The sequence below is a fragment of the Pempheris klunzingeri genome, chromosome 10 (genome assembly GCF_042242105.1).
Source record: "Pempheris klunzingeri isolate RE-2024b chromosome 10, fPemKlu1.hap1, whole genome shotgun sequence".
Taxonomy (NCBI): Eukaryota; Metazoa; Chordata; class Actinopteri; order Acropomatiformes; family Pempheridae; genus Pempheris; species Pempheris klunzingeri.
Genome location: NC_092021.1, coordinates 24,775,062 through 24,799,192, shown reverse-complemented (window position 1 = coordinate 24,799,192; position 24,131 = coordinate 24,775,062). Strand labels below are relative to the sequence as shown.

General features: G+C 44.2%; 1 protein-coding gene across 1 annotated transcript in view; it reads right to left on the bottom strand.

The window, feature by feature from the left end:
- The window catches only part of LOC139208517 (mitogen-activated protein kinase kinase kinase kinase 4-like), a 79,721-nt gene that overhangs the window by 24,768 nt on the left and 30,822 nt on the right, over window positions 1-24,131 (bottom strand). The window contains exons 3-14 of the mRNA XM_070838222.1: window positions 18,919-18,975; window positions 9,484-9,609; window positions 7,180-7,290; window positions 6,928-7,018; window positions 5,382-5,512; window positions 5,049-5,103; window positions 4,759-4,837; window positions 4,465-4,640; window positions 4,274-4,346; window positions 3,966-4,176; window positions 802-963; window positions 224-310 (exon numbers count right to left, since the gene is read on the bottom strand). Of these exons, the coding sequence (XP_070694323.1) occupies window positions 224-310; window positions 802-963; window positions 3,966-4,176; window positions 4,274-4,346; window positions 4,465-4,640; window positions 4,759-4,837; window positions 5,049-5,103; window positions 5,382-5,512; window positions 6,928-7,018; window positions 7,180-7,290; window positions 9,484-9,609; window positions 18,919-18,975 (1,359 nt within the window). The remainder of the gene's footprint in view (window positions 1-223; window positions 311-801; window positions 964-3,965; window positions 4,177-4,273; window positions 4,347-4,464; window positions 4,641-4,758; window positions 4,838-5,048; window positions 5,104-5,381; window positions 5,513-6,927; window positions 7,019-7,179; window positions 7,291-9,483; window positions 9,610-18,918; window positions 18,976-24,131) is intronic.

Below are 24,131 nucleotides of genomic sequence, written 5' to 3'. Positions count from 1 at the left end.
ATATGACCACTTGGGAGAAACTGATGGAAATAACTTTCAGGAAATATTGTAGATTTTCAAGAGTCAAGGAAAAAGAAATGATGTGAAAAAAGACACAGAGGGAACAAAGGTAGGAGGCAGAATATGGGCCAATACTAACAGAAAGGATCAAAATGATTTATAGTGTTCTGAGGAAACGTGTTTCTAAACCCGGGACATCACAGTCACATTTAAGCTCACTCACCAGCAGCATGGCCTGTTCATGGAGCAGCTGCTGCTGCAGGATCTCCAGGTGCCTCTGCTCCTCCTCCAGCTGACGACGGATGTACTCCTGCCGATCAAACACAGCCCGCCCCGTCCCCGTGAGGTCAGTGTGCAGAGCGGCAACAACAAGCCGCCCCTCTAGGATTTCATGCTCTCATACCGGCAGTTCACACACAGGAATTCACACTCAGAACCACTTTATGAGCTAAAGTCGGGCCTCGGTGTCAAAACCTCACGGTGACTATGGTTAAAAACCCAGCTTTTATTGAAGCTTTTAAATGTTACCACACAGTTAACTGCAAAGATGCACACAAACGGCCTTTGTCCTGTTTCTGGGGGGAACACAGCGACTGCAGAGTCATTTTTAGAGATGCAAAAAATAACTTAATGAGATCCTAGAGGGCTCAAATCAGGAAATATATTGAGAGGGTTGGATTTCAAGGTAGATGTCACACCTCAGCCATAAAAACATCACAACTCCATAAACATAAACTTACTAATAAGATTGAAACTTTTCATTTAGTCACATCACACCACGCAGGACGTTCTGGCTCGTACCTGCTCCCGGTCGGCCCTCCTCTTTTCCTCCTCGGCCCTCCTGCGCTCTTCCTCCTCTTTGCGGCGGCGCTCCATCTCCTCGACGCGTCTCTTCTCCTCTTGCTCGCGTCGTCGTTGCTCGCGCTCCTGCTGCCTCCTCATCTCGCGCTCGCGCCGTTGTTGCTGCAGGTGGACATTAACAGAAACCTGTTCACGTCCCAGCTGGCCGTGTCCTAGTTCAGATTTTTGTCTAGTCATGTGTGACGCAGAGCTCGTGTGTCAAACGAAAAGCAGCAGCAGGAGGTTTCAGTATTATTAGGATTCAGTCAGCAGGGACAAGTGCACCAAATTATTATTAATATAATTAGATGATCTGAAGACATTTCGGCTGCAAAAACAGTCAAAAAATATGTTTCATCAGACCGTGGAGACCAGAACCTATGATGACTGATGGTATTCACTGAGTCACTGACTGAACTACAGCTGTTTCTGCACTGAGGTGTGACGTTGTTCTCAGGAAGACGTCCAAGACGCTCCTTGAAATTAACATTCAGTCAGTCATTCACAAAGTCTATTGACGGCAAATATTCTGAAAATGGATTAGTTGGTTAATTGTTTAAGACCTAAACATTTGCTGGTTCCAGCTTCTCAAATCTGAACATTTTCTGCTTTTCTTTGTCTGATATTCTAGTAAATAAAACTATTTAAACTATTTCTGCTATATTTTACTATTTTATCACATTTTATAGAAATAAATGAGTCGAATAAATAACCTGCAGATGGACAGATAATGTTTAGCTGCTCGGCTCAGAGCAGTGGGACATTTACTGTAGATTCATTTTGAGTTCTACTTTCTATTTTTAACAAATGCAGCACGTTACAGACCATCCGTTCAAGCATGTGCAGTGTGGCGCAGATAAAAGTTTGAATTTCAACAATTCTGACATCTGTTCTCTTCACTTTCCAAACTCTGTGTTTGGATGGATAAAGGACATCAGTTTACCTGCTCAGTGGAGAAAATATAAACAACTGCAGCCCATGAATGAGCTGAAGTGACAGGACGAAGCTAAAACGTCAACATTTCAAGCACTGCATTAAGATTTAATCACTTAATCAGAGTAATATTTTAAGTCTGACAGGCACTTATCTAACACTTGGCTCTCTAAGCAGACAGATGAAGAAATTACACCAATTTCTGTGTGTGAGTGAAAAAGGTGCAGTGAAAGCTGCAGGACATTGGCTTCGGTTGCTGTAACATGACGCATCGTGTTTGTACAAATCCAGGGCTCAGCGTTGAGGATTCCACAGGAGGTAATCTATTCAAACAGGAGAGCACACGTACAGCGGTATTTCTCTGGCATGGCCTCGGTTCAACTGTGGCTTCTGCTTTCTGATTCATCAACATGCACCGTCATGAAAAACACCGCCGCAAGCCGCTGTGGGAACGCAAAAATATAACTTTCTCTCTCGCCACAGAGGCCTCGCACCTTTTTTGATTATCTTTTTGTGCCTTTGCTGGACGGTGGCTGTGAAGAAATGGGGAGAAAGAGGAGGTGTGACGTGCTGGAATCGACCATCCGCTGCAACCAATCGGCTCACGACACATTTTACAGTTTCTAATTGTGTTCACTCCTTCCTTTGCGTGTCCCTGTTACTGTTTTTAGGCCTGTCCCTCTCTTCCTTTCCTTCCAGAGGATTTAGTTTAGTCCACTTCTGTCCAAACACATAATCATCTCCCCCCCTGTACATCTCCTTTAAGAGAAGTGAGGAGGAGATGCAGCCAAGCTCACACAGACGCTAATAGAAAAGAACCACAGCTCAAAGAGATAAAGGATAATTACAAAAAGGGCTTTCAAACTTGTCCTCTGGGGACGCCACTTCATTTTCTTTCCACTGCAGCCAAAAGTTGATTATCAAGCCTATTATATAACATTATCGAACAAAAATCTAACCACTAACCTCCAGGTCAAAGGTTTCTAATTCTATTAAACTGGGATAATGCACACACGTATAATCTAAGCAGACAAAAAGAAAAAAAAAGTTTGTCCCCAAAGCAGCAAACAGTTACTTTCTACTGGAGAAATAGATCCTGAAAATCATGAGGTTTATCCAGGGGGAACCTTGAGACCGACTCTGGAAAGATACGCTGCAGCTGAATATTTTAATGTACGTTTTCATGTCGTGACCACTAGAAACTCAACTCCATTGACCTCCATTATATTGGAGTGGAAAAAGAAACCTCAGGCTGATTTCTCTAAAAATGGACAAACAAAACCCGAACTATCTCTATAGCTCTATACCACTGTGTGTGTGTGTGTGTGTGTGTGTGTGTGTTTAATTTAGGTGAAACACTCCTTAAAGTCACTATTAGAGCAAAGGTTAACCTCTAATAGCAGTTTTTTACTCTTGTCACTCATTATCAGCTCGTGTTCAACATAATTTCTTTGAATGTGGAGAAAGAGGGAAAAGCTTGTTGAAGTCTTACGTCTAAAATAAGTGTGTTGTATTTCCTTATTGCCTGCATTCATCAAGCAGTGTATCTACTGTCTTAACCTCCACCAGGATGAATCAGAAGAAGTGTCCAAACGTGTTGGAAGCACCCTTTACCTGGGCTTAATTCCAGTTCCTGCTATGTGTTGCACATTTCGTGCGTCAAGTCCGCAAAATCAGTCAGTGTACGCGAGGTAACCTCTGAGAAAAGTGAATTCATCTTAAGCCTGATGCTGATGTCATGCGGTCCCAGAGGAGAGCCTGGAGGATGTGTGTAGGAAGCCTCATAAATAACACAAGCCCTTCTTAGAAGCAGAAGTATTTTTAGTCCTATTCTAACTCCTGGGATGTTTGATAAAACATTTAGAATAACTTTAGATATGGTTTTCATAGCAAGTGACAGCTGGTGTGTTTTAATATCTGGTCTTATTTTACAGGTTCTGGGGCATCGCTGCTATTTGCTCTTAAATTGATGACAGCTTCACAACAAGTCGAGCAAGAAACACAACTGATGAGATGTTGAGATTCTTTTTTTTTTTAAATCTAAACTGGATTCTTTGGAAAATCAAAGATAACATTCAAAATGTCCTCTACACATATGCACTGCAGAGTCCACACTGCTGGACTGGTGATCATTTCAGTAACCACCTATATAAAGATGTTGGGTATTAGTCATTATGATAATGACTCCTCACCTCCTCCAGCCGTCTCCGCTGCTCCTTCTGCTGCTCGATACGTTTCTGCCTCTCAGCCAGTAGCTGGCGCTTGTACTCCTCCTGCTCCCGGAGCTGCTGCTCCTGGAGGAGCTGCTGGCGACGCAGCGCCTCCGAGCGCTCCTTGTTCTCCTGCTGCAGCCGGATGAAGTCACGGCGCAAAGTCGACTCACCTGGCACGTTGACTATGGAGCTGTACGGAGGAGGCAAGGGGAGGGATTAGCATTTACGTTAGCTCACACTGGGCTACACACAGACGATACCGTTTCATATAATAATCATGTCCGTGCCTCGGCTCTCCTTCTTGCTCAGATGCCTCTTCCTCCTCTTCTTCGCTGCCACTGTATTCATACTCGGTCTCATCTGAGGACAGTGAGGAAAAATGATATAACAGCTAGAAAAGGTCATTAAAATGTAACTAATGTAACTGTCTATGAGTGATGGACACACTGACGCCATCAGATCTCCCTCTGCGACTCACCCTTCTCCCCCCTCTTCTTCTTGGTCCGGTCGATGTGGTCTTTGAGCTGGATGCGGACCTGCCTCTCGTTGGGCTGGTCCCGGATAAAGGGGTGTTTGAGCAGCTGCTCAGTGGGAGGACGCTGGGTGTAGTTCTTCACCAGGCAGCCCTCGATGAAGCTGAAGAACTTCTTCGACCTGTCGGGGTAAAGTTAAGCATGACGCTCGGAGTCCAGGCGCGAGTTATGTTTCATATTCAGCCAGAAGTCTCTTCTTCAATATGAGAGACAGGATTAAGATTAAAAACATAGCCCACCATTTTTTGGACTTGAGTCGAGGAGGAGGGTTTCTGGGGATGAGGAAGAGGGCTCTCATTGGATGCATGTCACACAGAGCTGGAGGGCACAAAGAACAGAAGACAAATAAAACACACATCAACGTCAGACATTTTAGACGGAACTATTTGTGTATTCATGAGCACTTCAAAACAGATATAGCCGAGAGTTTTGAGCCATAAAACCAGTTTGCGAAAGCTTCTATTTAAATGATTTGATGTTTTGAAAATGCCAAACTAGCCACCATTAGGTTAACGTGATGTGTACTCACGGGGAGCTCCCTCAGCCATCTCTATGGCTGTGATTCCACAGGACCACAGGTCACTCTGATGGACAGAAGATAACATTAGTCAGATGAGTCTGTGTGCATCTTTCTCTCATATCTAAGACAGCAGTGGCCGAAGAGTTGTAACCTCCCAGGAATGAAGCAACTTGGAGAAAGTTGAACTCTGATACAAAACAGTGATTTCTGACACTTTCCAGACTATTTAACAGCAATATTTGATCAAAATACTTTTCTTTGGCTGCTTGTAACTGTTTAATTATGTACAGATACTTAAAGTAAATACAATCTTCAAACATGTCTGGTTTAAAACTTCCTCACCCTGTAGTCGTAGGTAGCATCTGGGTTTTCATCACAAGCGATGACCTCCGGAGCCATCCAGTATGGCGTCCCGATGAAGGTGTTCCTTCGGCCTACAGTCCGGTCTAGCTGAGCGCTCACACCGAAGTCCACTGGAAACAGAAGGTCAGCGTCAGTTATTATTAGTTCTAACCGTTTTCATTCACCACACCATTTCTAATAAGCATCTGAGGATCAAAAGAGTTGTTGGACTGATGTCAGGTAACCAGTAAAATCTGAAACTAAAAGTGTCCAACAAGTTTGGAAACAAACCGACGGTGATCGACTTCTGGACCATAAACTTTGCTCTAATGTCCAGTTGAAAATACTGAATACGAGAGACTTAAGAAAATGCTCCACGAACACTAAAAAGGCCTGTAAACAACCGTGACAACTGCAAATAGACAGTGAAGCTCCCAAAATGGAAACATTAGATCCTCTTTGATTAGAACTGATGTTTTTATCATGGATAAGAGATCAGAGGAAGTCTGGTGCTGCATAAAAGAAGTGGCCTTCAGTTTTGCCCGCCACCATCTTGGTTTCAGGTGGGACCATCATTTATTAAATGAGCATCATGCCGTCTTGAAGAAGACTTGAAACTAGTCACTGAGACCATAAACTCAGGAGCACAAACGGGTTCTGAGAGTCCGAACGATGCAGAAACGCAGCTGGTAATTCAACCCAGTAGCTCAAGTCCCTCAGCAAAGTAACCGGAAATAGCCGCCGCGATCACAAAACAGAGATCGACGGCGAGGAGGCCAGAGGAGGCATGTTTAGGGCGGCAAAATGTGGACCGGGCAGTTTTCCACCTGCCAGCTGGTGCGACTGTCTGTCTCACATCAGGCAGGGGGGCATGTGAGGACACAGAAGCTGCAGCTGTCTGATCACAGCTGGTTTCTCTTCGTTTCTTTTGTTTTATTTCAGTGATGTCAATTAAAAAAGCATTAAGCATTTATAGGCTTTTTTTTTTTTGGTGTATCAATAAATGAACATACTGTATGGAGATATGTGTGTGTGTGTGTGTGTGTGTGTGTGTGTGTGTGTGTGTGCCAACATGATGATCAAAGGGCATCTTCATCTTTAGTCCAATCATGTCCACTATGGAACAAACTACCTGCAGATGTCAGAGCACTATTTGCCTTCTTTGAGTTCATTTTATGATCATTATCATATTTTGCAGTGACTTGTATCTGTTCTAATGTGTTTAATATGTTTTATGTTGATTCTGTGTTCACGTGAAGCACCAGGTGCATTACAAATAAAGTTTACTATTATCTCCAGCTTTTTTACACTAAAATTAAATGACTGCAAAACTGTGCCTGCAAATAAACGTTACAAGTTTCATATGAACTTGCACTGAGGCTTTTATACAGGCCCATTACTGTGCAGTCATGTGAAACACGACAAAACAACAGCAGTGATGAAAAAGCTGTGGTTGGCTCTGGCGCTGTGCTGACTCAGACTCAGATCTGGTGCAGCTCCAGTCCACAGGCCCAGTTTGGACCCACCGAATAAAATCAACACATACCCAGTTTGACTTCTGCGTTTTCAGTCAGCAGCACGTTTTGTCCCTTGATGTCACGGTGGATGACATGATGAGCATGGAGGTGAGCTAATCCCTGCAGAGAGAGTAAAATGTTCACAGCCTGTTCTGTCAAACCAACCTTTTTATTATCTATAACATTTCAAAGACGCTTTCATCCTCTACTGAAAATACATAAACTTGTAAATGTCATTTATTTCTCTAGTCATTCATTCGTTCAGTATATTTGACTCTGACCCTGAGGATCTCTCGGGAGATGTAGGCGATCCAGTCCTCCTTCAGTGAGTTGCCTTTGGTGTTCTTCACCAGATCTGTGATGGAGCCGGCGCCGCAGAACTCCATCACCAGCTGGAGGAGGGAGAACAGGAAGAAATTAGCTTCTGACAAACAGCACATTTGCACTCACACACATTAATACTAATCTTCAGCACACAGGAACCCACTAACTGTCTGTCTATTCTATTTTGCAGCCATCTTCCCATTTTCTTCCTCTTTTGATCTGGATGGAAATTTCAGGGAATGTCGTGACAGCGTGTCATAGGAGGAATATAAGGCTGATGGGAAATTCACTTCCTGTTCACACTGTAAAGGGAGACACAGACAGGAAGCAACGGAGCCGCTGGGAAATGTGGACTTAAATTTGAGGAAACATAAGCAAAAACTGCTGATGCAGGAAGTGCATAAAGTGCCTTTAACAGCTTCAGTACATGGATTAGTATACAGTATGTCCCTCCGCTCTGATGTAACGTCCTAACCGCCGTCTTACATTACCACTCACGGCTCCTCCACTGTGTAAGTAGGGCTTTTAAATGTCTTAAAACCACATCTACTCCTTGGAAAAAAAACAGAATGCAGAAGATGTAGAAGTCCCTTCTCAGCATGTGACTGCTGGAGGCTTCAGTTTTCCACTCTGGTGTCCAAACTAGCTGTGATGTCAAAACTTCCTGCTTGTACAAACAGACTTAAGGTGACGAGTGTGAAAACAGACTTCTAGTGTCAAAACTCAAAACACATTTCTGACTGGAGGTGAAGAGAATTTCAAAGCCTGTGAACTGTGTTCCTGTCCTATGCATTAGGTATAAAGAGCCCCTCCCAAAAAAGGTAATGTTTTGGGATTTTAACCACAATTTGCTTAGATTCATCAATGTGGGGGTCATTTTGTCGAACTGTACGACCACATGATCAGACTATAATGACAAATATTCCACTTTAAGTCTGACTTATTGTCTGCAGCCTTACAGCCTTTCCAATGTGGAGCAGCAATGTTATTTAAGGTGCACCAAGCTGTGCAGAGGCAGAAGTTTATATTTAAAAGTAAAATCTAATTATGAACATTTTTTTAAATGTCAAATGTTTGTTGGAGAACTTTAATCAGATTCTTCTGGGGGGGACATACATGTACCAATAATAGGTGGCCCTGATGTTTGCAGAACAATCTGCTGGGATTTGTGAACAATTAAAAACTCCATGGAGGCAAACATGTCCTCTAATTTGCCCGTGCAGTGTTTAATCATCACCAGGCTTGTTGTGGATTGTGTCTTACATGCTGACTCAAGGATTCATGCTGTACAAACATGTAATCTGGTCTCCCTCAGCTGACAGTCATTAGTGATGTTACTATCAAGACAACGACACACACACACACACACACACACACACACACACACACACACACACACACACACACACACACACACACACACACAGCGTGCAGCCACAGCAGCGGGGGCAGTGAAGGAGTCGTGGAGGCAGCTGTAAAAACAAATACATGGCCGTGCTGAGGGGGGAGATCGCTCCTCTTCAGGGTCGTAAAGCGAAGAAATCCTGCCTTCAACAAACCGGGCGGCCGTAAATCTGTGCTGCCGTTCTCCTCCTCCTCCTCCTCCTCCTCCTCCTCCTCCTCCTCCTCCTCCTCCTCCTCCTCCCCCTCCTCCTCCTCCTCCCCCTCCTCCTCCTCCTCCTCCTCCTCCCCCTCCTCCTCTTTTCACAATAACTCTCTGACTCTTGTTTCTTGTTTTTGTGTCATTGCTTTTATTCATTTCTTCTGCACCGCCCTGTTCTTCTTCTGTGATTTGTGTCTTGTATTATCTCTCATCTTATTCCCCTTTCTCCTCCAATATGAGGGCCAGTGGGGGCTTCAGCGTTGTGGGAACAACATTCATGTCATATTAACCGTTATTGTTTACGAGCAGTAAAGTGAACAGATGGAGAACACGGACCAGCCCCTGAACTGGACTTACTGTTGGTGCTGGTCTGTAACTTCTCCCCAGTCTGCAGTCACTACTGACAGACTTACTAAAAATAACACTGCAGGTTTTGGGGGCTGGTCACACCTGAGAATTAACTTAACACGTAAAGTCCACTATTTCTTTTAAACCTGGTAAAATCAACAGAAAACCACCACCCGACAGACGATAATCCACTTTTAGGAGCACCATCATTTTCCTCTCTAATGGAAAATCAAAGTCATTTTGCTCCTCTGATAATAATAATTCACGTCTTGACAGTAAAGTTTTGAAACAAAGGTAGGAATAAACTCACCCATAGCTGGTCGTCGTGGCCCGGTGGACTTTTCTTGATGAAGGCTCCATAGTAGGTGGCTATGTTTCTGTGGTGGGAGTACTTCTTCAGCATGTTGATTTCCAGCTTAATTTCCTCCTCTTCGTCCTGTAAAAGAGAGAGAGAGAGAGAGAGAGAGAGGGAGCCCCGTCAGTGTGGAGCTCATACGTTCTTATTACCTCTGACACGGTGAGGAAGTGATCACATGAACTCATAGATTAGATCGAAACAAACAATATGCATCTGTCTCCTGTCATGTTGTTAAAGCTTGGAGAAGCAGGGGAAGGATCGAACACACGCTTTAGACGTTTCTGACAGGAGGACGACAGCGATTTCATGGTCGGGTCACCTGGAGGGACGGAGGCAGTCTGCTACTCTTTTAAAATCTACATCCCATTTTTCATCTTTATTGGTTTTGCACACTTGGCTTCCTCTGCTAAGCTTTAAATCAACAGCCCAAACTTTATTACACACCATAATGTCGCCTCTATCGGCCTCCTACAGTCAAAGGTTTTACCTGCACCACATGGAGTTAGTAATGTGCTCTATCCTGTTGTATTTGTGTCTTAAGTTTAATCTTCTAATAACTAAATTGACACAACAAAATACACACACAAACCAGCAGGACGTCCAGTTATCTAATCTAACAGAGCCGCATTAAACACACACACAAACATTCATGTTCACCTTACCTATCGAGTCAACTTTACTTTTTTCCTCTCATGTTTTATTTCCTCCGTATTTTTCACTTCCTGCTTTGCATTTTATAAAAATGAAGAGCTGCAGCGTGAAGTCTATTAGCAGGTTTATATGGTGCTCCTTAAACCAACAAACACACTGAGCTGCTCCGTGTAGTCAAACAAAAGAAGACGATGTGAAGACGTCACCTTGAGCTCTGGACATTTACAATTCTCTGACAAATCTTAAGCGACTGATCAAAACTGAACAGATTATAAGGAAGAAATGAACATCAGCGCTGCCTTAAATATGTTTTTTGGATGTTTGAGGAGATGCTCTGTGTGCTTTTAGCAGAATCACCTCCTGCCGTGCTGCTACAGAGAGTAAAATAAATTCAAGGTGGACGACTTCCAGCAGTAATACACTGAATAACTAATATTTAGATTTCTGCCAACATGTTTTGGAGAAATCATATATGATTTTCACACTTCATCTCTACAAGTTTAGAAGCTTTGCACCTCCTCCCAGTGGGACAGTTTTATTCAGGGAAGACAGAAAACAAAACAAAAAAAACAGGTTTAAAATGAAAAAAGTCCCATCAAATAAAAACTACATCTCTGGAACTTTTCTGCTGAGCTGTTTTCAGGCCACGACGAAACAAACACTGTCCAAACCAGTGCAATAAACGGACATGCAGATAGAGGCTGAACCCAAAATGATAACGGAGCCAAACTCCCTCTCACACATTCAGGATATTACAGGACAGACTGAGACACGCATGCAGACACATAACAAGATCAACCGATTATCTCTCAATCACAGAGGCCGTGTGATATTTGTTTGCGAGCGCTTTGCATCAGCCGAGCCCGAGCCCGAGCCCGGCTGACATAACATGACATTTCCACTGTTATTACAGTGGGTCGATAAGCAGGAGCGTGACAGGAGGCCGGAGCCCCAACTCCTGAGCAAACGTAGCGCTGCAGCAGCCTCGTACGTCCACAAAGGAAAAGCTCGGAGGAGCTGAGAGGGAAACCGTTTGGCTTCTCAAACTGACAGTCTCGACCTTTTGGCATTTTACAGCAGATGTAGCAGCTTCATGCTCGCTTCACTGTGGTTGCACTTGTGGCCTGAGTTGAAAACATGATTCGGATTTTGCCGTTTTCATTGAAACCTCAACAAGCTACCACCCATTTTAAAAATGTACCATGTAGCACTAAACACAAAGTGCAGCCGAGGCTGATGGGAGTGTCGTCGGCTTCGCAGGTATCATTCATAAAGAGTTTTGACCCGATGATGATGGTGCTCGATGAAGAGTGGGGGGGGGCACAAATGTCTGTACCAACATTCACGGCAATTCATTCAACACACATTTCAAATTTCACCACCAATAAGTCAGCATCACGTCACACTAGAGGAAATCCATCGGATCACAGTCACTACGATTCATCATCTGGGGACAACAAATCTCCTCCCAATGAGTCCCATGGGTGAGATATTTCAGCTCATACGCAGTGATGGATGAACTGACCAATAAACAGACATCTAACCAGCATTTTCAATAGTACCACTGACTGGCTTTGGGGGATAACACCAGTTAAAAAGGACCAACAATCATGTCAAACTTTAGGACGTTAACTTATATAACAAACAGCCAGTTAACTCATTAAAAGCTGGTTTTAGTGCAGCTGTAATAAATATTTACTCATAGTCGACGACTGCCACGTCATTCTCCAACCTTCATGTTTATCGCTGCAGGTAGCTGCTTCGTTCTGTTGGCTGTCAAAACAGACAGCATGGTTTTTTTTTTTTTTTTGGTGTTAAGTGTTTGTAGCAGAAATTAAAACGTGCGCTTCTTATCGAGCGCTGCAGCTGCAGGGGCGACCGATGACAGGCAGCCAGCGACTCCGCTGACATTTCTGTATCTGGTCCACAGTTTAAAGGGCAATTCAGCCAAAACTTCAGCATTTAAAGATGAAAGAAGAAGTGGCTGTCACCTTCTGGATGTATATAAATACACATTACCTGCAGCTCACTTTCACTATCTCTAAAACACAGACGTGAACCTGATGTTTGGTCAACTGACAGCTGAACTTATCTGTGATTATTTATAAAGCAGCAACATTTACGCCGTCAGTCACGTTGGAACAAGTCTCTTCATACATTCTCGTTGAATTTATAGAACCACTAACTATTTTTGCACTTTGTGCTGTTTTTACTGTGACAAAAGCGAAACCAAGCAGGAAGTTTAGAGAAGAGAGAGGGCGTGTTATCATTTTTGCTTTAATCCGCTGAGGCCGTTTAAAGAGTTTTGACTGTCGGTAAAGATGATGGGGTCAGTCGGTCAGCCAATCCCTTGAGTCACAGTTAGTCAGCCAGCCAGTTGGTTACTTCGTCAGCCAGGCAGCCAGTCATTTAACCAGGCAGTCAGCCAACCAATGAGTCAGGACGCCAACAAACCAGACCGCTAGCCAGTCAGTCCTTCTGTTAATCCACTCAGCAGCAGCAGGCCAGCAGCAGCCAGCCAGCAGGTGAGCCAGCCGACCTGTCAGTCAACCAGTCAGTCAACCAGTCAGCCAACCAGTCAGTCAACCAGTCAGCCAACCAGTCAGCCAACCAGTCAGCTGGTCAGTTTGAACAATATTTCTTTGAATGTAAAAGCCGAACCATGTAAGAGGATGCACCGAAAGTCAGCACAGAAACAAACAGGACCTTCTCTGGTAAACAGAACATCTCACCGCCCACAAACTGTCAGTCATCTAAACGTTTTTGGAACAAGTCAGCATAATTACAGATGCTGGGGACAGACTGCAGGAAGAGGAGCACAGCAGCAACGTTCTCACACTATTCTCCAAGGGAGACGAATCAAGACCGAAAATACAGCAACAGCTTAATGAGGGGAGAGAAGAAGCACCTCGATCGACAAACTAGAAGAACGTTTTCGGTCCGTTATGTTCAAACCCACCAGCATATTAAAAAAAATCAATCTCAAATCAGTGGAGAGAAACAACCATATCATTGCCTAAGAGGAGGAAAGAGTTGTGACTGATGGGCCATCAGATGCTCAACCACAGTGATGGTTACAGTTATTACTCTTTAGTTTACCTAAATAAGTCCTCCTGTATATACACAGTATTAGTATTCAATCATCAACACATTTAAATCATGAAATATTAACTCAAACTGTGACTGACGGCTGCAGCTGATCATTAGTCTGCATCTACTGAACGGTTTGAAACGTGACTGGTTTTCTCCGGCTGACAGTCCAAAATTTGCGAAGACAGAAAACAGAGAAAAGCAGTGAATGGTAATGTGAGCAGCTGTGACCACACGATATTCTCATTTCTTTAATTGCTTTTTTAAAAATTAAAATTGGTGCTAATGTTCTCTCCAACCACAAATGAGATGTTTTAGCGTTCGTGTGTGTGTGTGTGTGTGTGTGTGTGTGTGTGTGTGTGTGTGTGTGTGTGTGAGAGACCTGGACGTCAGGATACAGCTGCTTCGTCCAACAGACGCTGAGCTCATCCTGTGTCTCTCCGTCATGTGTTCACTGTAACACTCGTCCTTTTCCGTGACTGTCTCCGATAATGACTTTACGTGTCCCACCAGTGCGACACCTCACCTCTCTCCCCCCTTCACTGTCTCTCTCTTTGTCTCGCGTTCCCTGAACTGTGCGTTCGCGGTCGTTCAAGACAAGACGTCCTGAAGCTGCTCATTATCATTCCTGGGCATGAAATGGTGGGGAGACTCGGTGGCGGCCATATTGCCGCTGAAGTATTACAGCGCACAAAGTGAGTGGAGCTGACAGAACCACGAACCCGGGGGAGTGGACAACCGCAAAATGGAAGCATAATGGAAAATGGAGGCCGAGTAGGAGGGAGACTTTCAGCAAAGGCCAAGAGGGGTCGGCACGTCTTTGACAGCCAGCTGAGGGACTTGTTTCTGGGATCGGTTTAACACTTGCTGTGTTCCTGTCACATCTGAGGAGGCGTCATGCATTTAAACATGAATTCATCCCTTTTAAAGTTTAATACTACTGCCAGGTCAGTCCAACCTCTCAATAAGCGTTTCATATTTCCGATTTGTTGAGAACGAACACTACAGCTTTAAGCAATGGGAATACATTCGTTATTTCCTGGGTGAAATGAAAAACATTAGCATTCAATAGATGTGACAATGAAAGTGACAAAACTGCCCAGATGAAATAATGACGTGTGACACTTTCCATCCACGCAGTCAAACTGTGGTCGAACTGTGAATATCTGAGGAAAGTAGCTTTGATTTGGCCACAGGACACATCAGCAAAAGGGTCTGAGAGGTTTTTCCTGCATGAAGAATCTCGCAGGAAGTCAAAAGAGGTCAGTTTTAGCCTGAAATTAAATGGGAATTTGTTTTTTAAGTTCGTACTAATGCAGATGTTTCACTCTGAAGTGAGTGACGGTGTTTCTACAAGCTCATCAGGCATCTAGCACCGAAAACATTTGGCTCCAGAAAAGCAGAGGAGGAGATCCAGGAAACGGATCACATGGAGATACTTTCAACACATTCTTCTTTTCTACTTTTCAACATACAGTTCTGGGCCTTCAGCACCTTCCTACTTGTCACTTTCACACCTTCTGAATGGACTGGGAGCAGTGGGAGGTGAGAGAGAGAGAGAGAGAGAGAGAGAGAGAGAGAGGATTTGATTTGGTTTAATGTGTTTAGTTCGTTTCATGTGCAGAATTCACAGAAAGAGAAATTGCAAGCGAGAATAAATTGCAAGAAAAGCGTCTGATTCCCCCGCGGGAGCAGAGAGGTGGAGATAAAGGATGAATTGCTGTGGAGTTTTTCCACTAATCAAGATGGATTTTCTCCTGTTGGCTCCCACTGGTTTACATCCAGTCAACAGCAGCAGCAGCGAGAAACTCCCAATGCAGAGCTGCTGCAGATACATTTCTGCCTCACCCGTCCCTCCCTCCCTCCCTCCCTCTCCATTTCTTTCCGATTTCCTAACAGGGATGAGGATGACTTCACCCTCTCCGTCTGCCCCCCCCCTTCGCAAGAAAACAGAGGTAGCGACAGGAAAAGAGGGACGGAGATGAGACAAATACAGAGTATGTGCGGAGAAAACACAGGATCTGTGAAGTGAATGCAGCAAAGAGCAGAGAGGAGAGGGAGGGGATGGATGGACGGATGGAGGAAGGAGAGGAATGGAGGTGAAGAGAGAAGCAGACAGGCGGCGGTGGCCCCTCCCATAATCCCACTGCACTTCAGCTGAACCTTCTGAAAGGAGCTGCTGATTTTCTTCTTCCTTATCTCAGCGCGCTGTCTTCTTCTCTTAAGTACAGCACACACAATACACATATTCTACTTTACCAGCATTAAAACGGGACACCTTGATATCATCTACTAGCCAGAGGACATTGTTTGGCAGCCAACCACACCCCATCTTAGAGGAGAGAGGAATTCAGTGTTGGCACAGAAAATGACATGTGTGGAGCTGTCGTGGATATAAAAAGGTAAAACATACACACACTGTGTGTCGTAAACGCTGCTGACAACATCCACCAACACAGATGAAGCTCAGTTTATCACCGACAACGTTAACATCCAACGGAGAGAGCTTACAGCCACATTTAAACAGTTCCACGATCATCACGAATAGTTTCATGCAGCCTCATCGACAAACACTGGGATCGTTCATCCCTCTGCGTGTGTGCGCTGACTGATGGAGGTGATTCGGCTCATTGATTTTATACCCCTACAAAAGTCACCCTCTCTCCCTCCTCAGACTGTCTCTCCTGCTCTGCATGTGGAACAGGAAGTGGTATGTGGGTCAGAGCACACACACACACACACACACACACACCAAGAGAGTGGACACACACACACACACACACACACACTCAGGAAAGGAGATGTATAGCTGTGGTGTATGAGAGCTCCTGTGGTTCCCTCCATAGGTCTCATGCACACATGGATAAACGTTACATGGGACTGGTGTGTAGGTTTTGTATGTCCACGTGAAAATCTCCAGCTTTTCCAACGCAAACAAACTTCCTCTGCTCAACGGTCATTCTTGGCAAACATCCAGACAAACTCCACGTGTTTATTTATGTCCGAACAAGCCTGAACTGAGTGGAAACTGAGTGGAAACTGAGCATTCGTATTTCTCATCAGTCGTTCAGCTGGTTCGAGCAGATAAACACGCTACCATCAGTCGTTCCTGATCTCCCTTCACATGCTCCCTTTAGTCTCCACAGTTGGAGATGCAGATGCACTCCTGCAGACCCCAGTGAGGGGCTCACCAGTCAATATGTTGGAAGAGTTACCTGCCACAGAGGCAGTTAAAGTTAACTAGTCACCACAGAGGAATGAGCAATTACCCACAACTACTTCAAATGTGGTCCGTCAAAGCTGTTTGTAGTATATTTAGGTGTATGTATTGTGTATATATGAATGGGGTTGCTCATAGAGAATCATCACCGAGCTCTGCTATTCCACAAAGCTCTACTTTTAGAGCTTTTTAGAGGTTTAGTTCATCATTTTGGTTTTTACGTTCCCCAACTTCACACTTCTGACTCGCTCTCAGTGCTCTCATAACATCTTTTCAGCTGCAGCAGGTAGCAAACAAACCCAGCGTGCACCACCTGCCCAGCTCCGAACGACAGACCTGGGGAACATAGTGAGGTGCGTGGAGGCAGATATTTCCCTCAGGACGTGGAAGAGAGCAGAAACAGAGCTAAGAAGAGAGAATTAAATCCTCCAGGTGACCAGAAACGACTCTGACAGTTAATTCTGCTCCGGATCTACTGCACGTGTTTAAGCAACAGTTTGGTCACAAGTTCGTCATGAGATGTCGACGTTGTTCTCGGTTCTGCTGCCATAATAAGACACCAACACCTCCGGCTGGGTAATAACTCTTAAGATTAGTGGGTCTTTTCTTTCACAGGCCTTGCGAACAAAGTCAGTATAGGTTAACAGGTGCTTTTCTTTTTGTACTTAATATATATAGGACATATTAAAGGACTGTGCTGGATTCATTTTTCCTAACAGGCTCAAATTGCTGTGGTCATTCTTTCCTTTAGGGATCTATCAGACTGTAGCCACACAGATAAGTTTAAATACAATATGCAAAATGTGATATCAGCCTTTTCAGAAGTCAAATTGAAAGGAGGAAAAACATTGAATTAGACAAAATCAGGTCTATTTTTTGGACATTTCTCTCATTTATGGGCTGTATCTAAACATTTAATACAATTCATAACACTTCATAATGTGATTCTAACTGAATATAAACACATTTAAGTGTTTATTAATGTACAATTGTCAGCAATTATCATTTTAAAAACACATTTTACATTTGTTACATTGTTCATGTAACTGTTCACATGACTTTCATCTGTTGCCTGATACATGAACAATAATAATAATAATAAAACCTTCTATATGCTACCAGTTACATTGCAGTCTTTTATTAACCATTAATCAAATGTTGCTTCAGGAGCAGTGCCTTCTGGGACGGAGGAGGGCCGACCCAGATTTGCATGTAGCCGCGGAAAACCCCGACAGATTGTTCCGCTCTGACCAGCAGAGACGCATATAAGTGTTAATGAAAACATCTTAAATCATCTTCAGTCTGGATCTGGATCTCGTACGTGGATTTATCTGGATAAGAGACCCTTGAAATGACAAGTGGAAACGGGGCCGTACATACCTTGTCCTAAAAATGCTACTTCAGATGAAGTATTAGGGCTTTTAGAGAAGCAGCTAAAACCAGCAGGGTCCTAAAAGACAGACAGTCCAATCCTCTTCAATACAACGGCTGACCCAGATTAAAGGATTTTAAGTGACAGCCTTGATGATACACTCATTCCTCTTTAAGGCGTCTGGGCAGGAAACGGCCAAGTGACCTCAAAAATGTGTTGTTTCTCATTGTGTTATTCAGCCATCCATTCAATGATGAGTAACACAAAAGGCAGCGGGGAAAAGAAAAACACTGCTAACGTAGTGCGATGGAGTTTTATAACTACCAGCACATTTCTGCATGTAAACGCACAAAGAACCTCCAGAAGGCTCCGGCCCTCTGGGTCCTTAGTCAACTTTATGGAAGCTGGCAAGCGTGCACCCATGTGCTTGGAAATACACAAATACCAATCTTCAATCTTTCAAACTATTTGCTTAACCGCCCTCAGGAAATCACACTCAGCTTTATCCAATGAAGAAAAAACACTACTAAAAGGGCTGGAAGCTGTGTGATTATAAGCCGGACTATTTTTGGAGGGAAAATGTTGACATGAGGGTGCAGAGTGGAGAGAGGGAGAGGAGAAATGATTTGTTTTGGTGATAACTGTTACTCTGAATGCCTGAGTAAAGAATTAGTGCCGATTTGAGCCGACAGATGCAGTGAAACTAAAGTTTGGGATCAATTCCAGATCTGCAAAAGCTGTATTTTGTGAGACCGCTTAGGCGAGTCTGGTCCCTTCTCCAGCTGCTTTACTAGTTCATGCATCTATACAGAACTGTATTCAATATGTCTATCATGCAGTTACAAATTAGACTTCTACAACTTTGTACCACCACAACAATCCAGTGATTTTCCACCATGTTTTCTCATTTGTTTTCTATTGTTTGAAGTTTGCCGGCATCATTTCATCGCATCCTCTTCTTCTGCAACAGTTTAACAGCATCCAGCAGTCTAGATGTACACCTGGCTAATGACAACACACCATCAAAAGTATACATGCAGTGGCGTTTACTGACCTCGGTGACGTCCATGACCTTGATGGCCGCCAGCTGCCCCGTCTTGACATGTCGGCCCTGGAGAGAGAAACAGAAGAGAGGAGAGATGAAGGAAAGGTAAACGTTTTCTTCTTCCCCTGCATTATAGCCTTTAACCAATCAATTGATTCAATCAATTAAGGGCACAATGTAACGCTGACAATGACAAAACACATTCACACCAACTTCTTTGCTTCTACGATAGCATGAACAACCACTTCAGCTTCACTTAAACTGAACAGGGTGTGTTTTGTGCCTGAAAAAGAGAAGTTATGTTTTAATTGTGTGCACCAATTTGCGTTAATAACAAAGTTTTTCCCAAAAAACAAATGACAAAAGCAGGAAAAGAGAGGCAGGAAAGGGCAGTGATGGCTGACCATGAGATGTGTTGTTTTTGGTTTGTTTTGTGAAAACTACAACAATAAAAGAGTTGTAGGAGCCACAAGGGGCCTTAAGCTAATATGAAGTCATTTAACCACCATTCAGCCATTTATAGATGATTTAATCCAAATATTTCTTGTTTGAACTCAAGACAAAAAAAAACTGCACCTACATACTAAAATGTTCATCTAAGTACAAGTTAAAAATACAGACATTTACATACTAAGTGCCTGCATGCACAAAAAAAGGACGTGGAGTTAAGATGAACCACCAAGAGCCTCCAAAGTCAAGTCATTCAATGTGCCTCTGCACTACCTACAGATGAAGAAGCTGCACTGTGGTCCTTACAGTCCACTCTCAGGGTTTATTTTTATACACCATTCAGACTAAACAGCTTGAACACATAAGCAAAGCTACAATACACCTTTTGAACACACAACAATGGACACAGACTCCTACAGCCTGATCAGGACGCCTCTGGTTACATCTACGGCTTTTAGAGCAATTGTTTTCACAGACTGGAAACTGCACAGAGAAGAAAGTGTGAGTGTGAGTCTGTGCAGTCGTTTATGTCTGCAACATGTTTATAGCCCGTGTGTGTGTGTGTGTGTGTGTGCATGTGTGTGTGTGTGTGTGTGTGTGTGTGTGTGTGTGTGTGTGTGTGTGTGTGTGTGTGTGTGTGTGTGTGTGTGTGTGTGCATGTGTGTGCGACACGATCGGGTTTCCTTTGTGTTGAGCAGCACTGCGACACCTGAGCTCCCGTTCCTGAACGAGTTGGCCCGGCCCACAGTTTGAGTGATGAGGGATTAACCCATTTTGGTTTAGCCAAAGGGGACGTGTGTGTGTGTGTGTGTGTGTGTGTGTGTGTTGTGTGTGTTGTGTGTGTGTGTGTGGAGGCGGGGTTGGCAGAAAGGTCAAGGCTGGTAGAGACAGCAAACTGCAAAGATGACGGGGAAGCAAATCTCTGCTGGTGCCCGGCTGTGGGAACTACAGTAACTACAGCGAGCCAAAGTGAAAGCAGAGAGTTAAGGAAACGGGAAAAGATGGCGGGAGAGGACATGTGACTTTTTTTTTTTTTTTATATTGTTTGGCTGAAATCTGAATCCGGTCGTTCTGTACGAGGGGAAAGGAGTGTAGATAACAGGCGAACTTGGAGAAGAGCAGTTACAAAACAAAGCGCAGGTGGGCTGATGTTACGCTCGACGACATCGACCATAAAAGACAAAGGGAAAGGAGAGACGGAGGAGGGAGAGGACAAAGTGGAGCAAAGGGGAGAGGAGGGGGGAGATAAACAGAGCAGTTTCAGCGCAGACAGGAGGCTGAAACTAACAGAGGGGGCTTCCTTTGTGGGAAAGTCACTCAAAGTCACTGAAACCAAATCCTTTCATGTACTTTCAAGCTTTTTACCATTTCAAAAGATGGAAATCCTCTAAATGACTTATCATCCGACCCTTAAAGAGCCAATGGATAGTTTCCACATAAACAGTTAACCAGATGATGGAAGGGGCTGCTGGCTTTATCATCAAACCTGCCATGCTATCTCCGCTCTGTGGCGCTCGGCGAACACAGAGGAGATGGGGTTTTTTGTGCAAACACTATTTAGCAAAACATCTTTTTTTTCATTCGCAGCTGCCTTCAAAGAGAAAAAAGGATAGAAAATCATAGATTAACAGATTTGTGGACTTTTCCAACTTGGACCAAATCCTGCAACCGGCCAGAGCGCTCAAAAGTCAGCTGGTCATCCTCGAACCGCGGTGCGTTCATGGTGATGTGTGTGTGCGTGTGTGTGTGTGTGTGTGTGTGTGTGTGTGTGGTGTCTTGGTGCTTTCCAGCCACAGCAGGCTGACCTCCATCAGGCTCCATTAAACCCCAGCATCCATCTTACTGTAGCACTGCTGAGTCATCGGTTTCTACCTCCCTCCACACACACATACACACACACACACACACACACACACACACACACACACACACTCTGATGTACTAATGCACACAGAAACTTCAGCTCCACTGAAAGCGCTCGCCGCCACTTTTACTTACACACAGGAACTATATGAACCCTGACATTGGGCCTAGTTTACTACGGATTCAGTCTAATCGCAAAATCTGAATTTGCATTTCTTTTTCCCTGATGACCACAGGCTTGTTTAAGTGTGTGTGTGTGTGTGTGTGTGTGTGTGAGAGAGGGGTGTGTAGGGCACGAGCATGTTCCAGCTGACGATGCAGTTTTGTTAAGGCTTAAAAATGTGTGTTGACTCACTTCGTAATGATCGCACCACATTCTCTCCAACAGGACGTCCTGTATCATCTGTTACTGTCTGCACACACACACACTGAGGCACTGTGTGTGTGTGTGTGTGTGTGTATAAAGATGTAGGTGTGTGTTCTGACAGTTCTTACTGCACGGTCTAATTTTCCAACTATTTTTGGAAATATTTTTGATTTTTTTTCCTTTTGTGAAGCTGTTTTTCCAAAGGAATCATCATCAACAACAAGACGCTGTCTAAATGATGAAGGACGTGTGTGTGTGTGTGTGTGTGTGTGTGTGTGTGTGTGTGTGTGTGTGTGTGTGTGCGTCCTCTCCGTGTGTGAGAAAGGTGACCTCAGAATACAGACTGTAATAATTACAGAATCCCCCCAACTGCCAACACACACACACACACACACACACACACACAGATGCACAACGGTTAAAAGATGACATCATCCTCTGCTCTGGTTCCTTTGTTCAGGAACAACACACACACACACACACACACACACACACCTGGCCAATATGGACACATGAACGAAAGGATAAAAACAGGGACAGTCCGTCAGCCTGTCGGAGAGCTGAAATTATTCCACTGCCGTAGCTTTTAGCAGCTTTAAAGGGGAATTCAAGGTTATTTTCTACAACCCGGATTTTAGTTATGTTGTCGCTTTCCTTCCAAAGTTAATTCCTGAGATCAGGGGACAAGGCGACATCGCCGACAAGGCAGGAAGACGAGCGTTTTCAGATTCAAGCCACAAGCCAAAAACACACTCTGTTGTAAACCAGTGACACTTCAATGGAAAAAATCAAGCATCAAAACAACAACAAGGTTTCCGTCCACACTATTTAAGATGTCGGCTCACTGTTGTTTCAAACTGTTGTGAGTTGGTCCAGACACAGCTAGACTTAGTGATGAGTTAAGGTCTTCACTGAAGCCACTACATGACTGCTGGGCCTTAAAGTAAAAATGAAAAGCAGCTGTAGGTCCGCGACAGAAAAGCTGCATGACTGATGTTTCTACTTTTCTAACCATGAAGGTAAATAATGCAGTTATTGAAACTCTCTGTTAACGCCTCCCAGCTGACTCCACGCTGCATTCAAATATGATATAATCCCTCTGTCATCTGACTCCCCCATGACTAGCTGCATCTATCTGTCTGTGAGATGTTTGGACCAGAGTTAGCCGTAATAACAGCAGAGCCTGGAGGTGAGGGGCCTTCTGTGGTGGGTTCAGTGCAGAGTTTTAGGATCACATGGTCTCAATATCGCACTTTTTCAGACACCCCTTGAGGCAAGTTTTGTAATTGTGGAAGAAGCTTTGATTTACACCACGTCTAAGATAACAACACACCCTTGGCTGGAGCTCCTGTGGATGTCTGAAGGGTGCTCAGTGATTTTTAGGCTCAAGTCTTTGATATTTTGCAAGGATATTATTCTGTAGATCATCTTTAAATCCAATTCTGCAAAGACGGACTGACTGAAGGACATTCAGGTCTGGCTGGAGACAACATTTAGCCCATCATGAGAGACCGTACCTGTCCACCGATGATCAGAGGAGAAACATTTCATTCATTTATTGGTGGTTTCCGTTTCTTTGACCTCAGAGCTGGCTGCTGCCGGTGAGACACCCGGAGCCGCTTGTTTACACGCTGACATTTTCACAGGTTGCTTGTTCCCATTTGCAGCAGTTTGAAATAATAAAAGCCAGGTAATTAAAACGACAATCATCGGGACTAAACGAGCCCCACAGCGGACGCTTGGAAAAAGGCTCCGTCATGTTTTACTGCCCTCGGTAACCTTTAAAACTTCCTTCGCTCTGATCGGGCCTCTCTTCAATCAGCACCCACCGAGTCAGCAGACAGCGGTTTTAATGAGGTCCCTCATTGAGACGACTGGGACGTGACCCCTGAGTTCATACGGTACACCCACCACTGACCCTTCAGCTGGTGTGACCTTTGACCTGTAGCTTTGAGGCTTTGGCGGGGGGTGTGTTCTGGGCTTCTCATTAAAATGGAAGAGACTGAAGCTGAACTCAGAAAACTAAAACTCATTTCTTCCAAAGTGGACATTTAGAGAGTTGACAGGATCATCAGACGCCGAACCTCCATGTTCATATTCTCACTTTCCTGCTCTGCTTTCCCCTTTTTGTCGCTGTGATATCACCACAGAGGATCATTAAAGTCAGTGAAATATTGGCCAACAACGTCTCACGGCAACATTTATCCCCTCCTGCGTTCTAAAAACATTATTTTGGTGTTCTTTTCCTTTCGAGACCCTGAGATCTGTTTTCCATACTTTTCCTGCCTGCTGCCAGAAAACAAGGGAAGTCTGGAGAAAGAATGAAAGTGGGATGAGGGGAGATGAGCGAGATGAGGAAGCAGAGGAAGGAGGCCGAGTGTCAGAGGGTTTAAAGAGACGGTGGAAAAATAAGCCCGGACAACAAGTGTGTTTGTGTGTGTGTGTGTGTGTGTGTGTGTAGAAGATGGAAGCCAGATAGAACTAAGACGAGGAAAGAAGGGAGCTGTGCTACTTCCCCCCCAAGGAAATGCCAGGGGAGTGG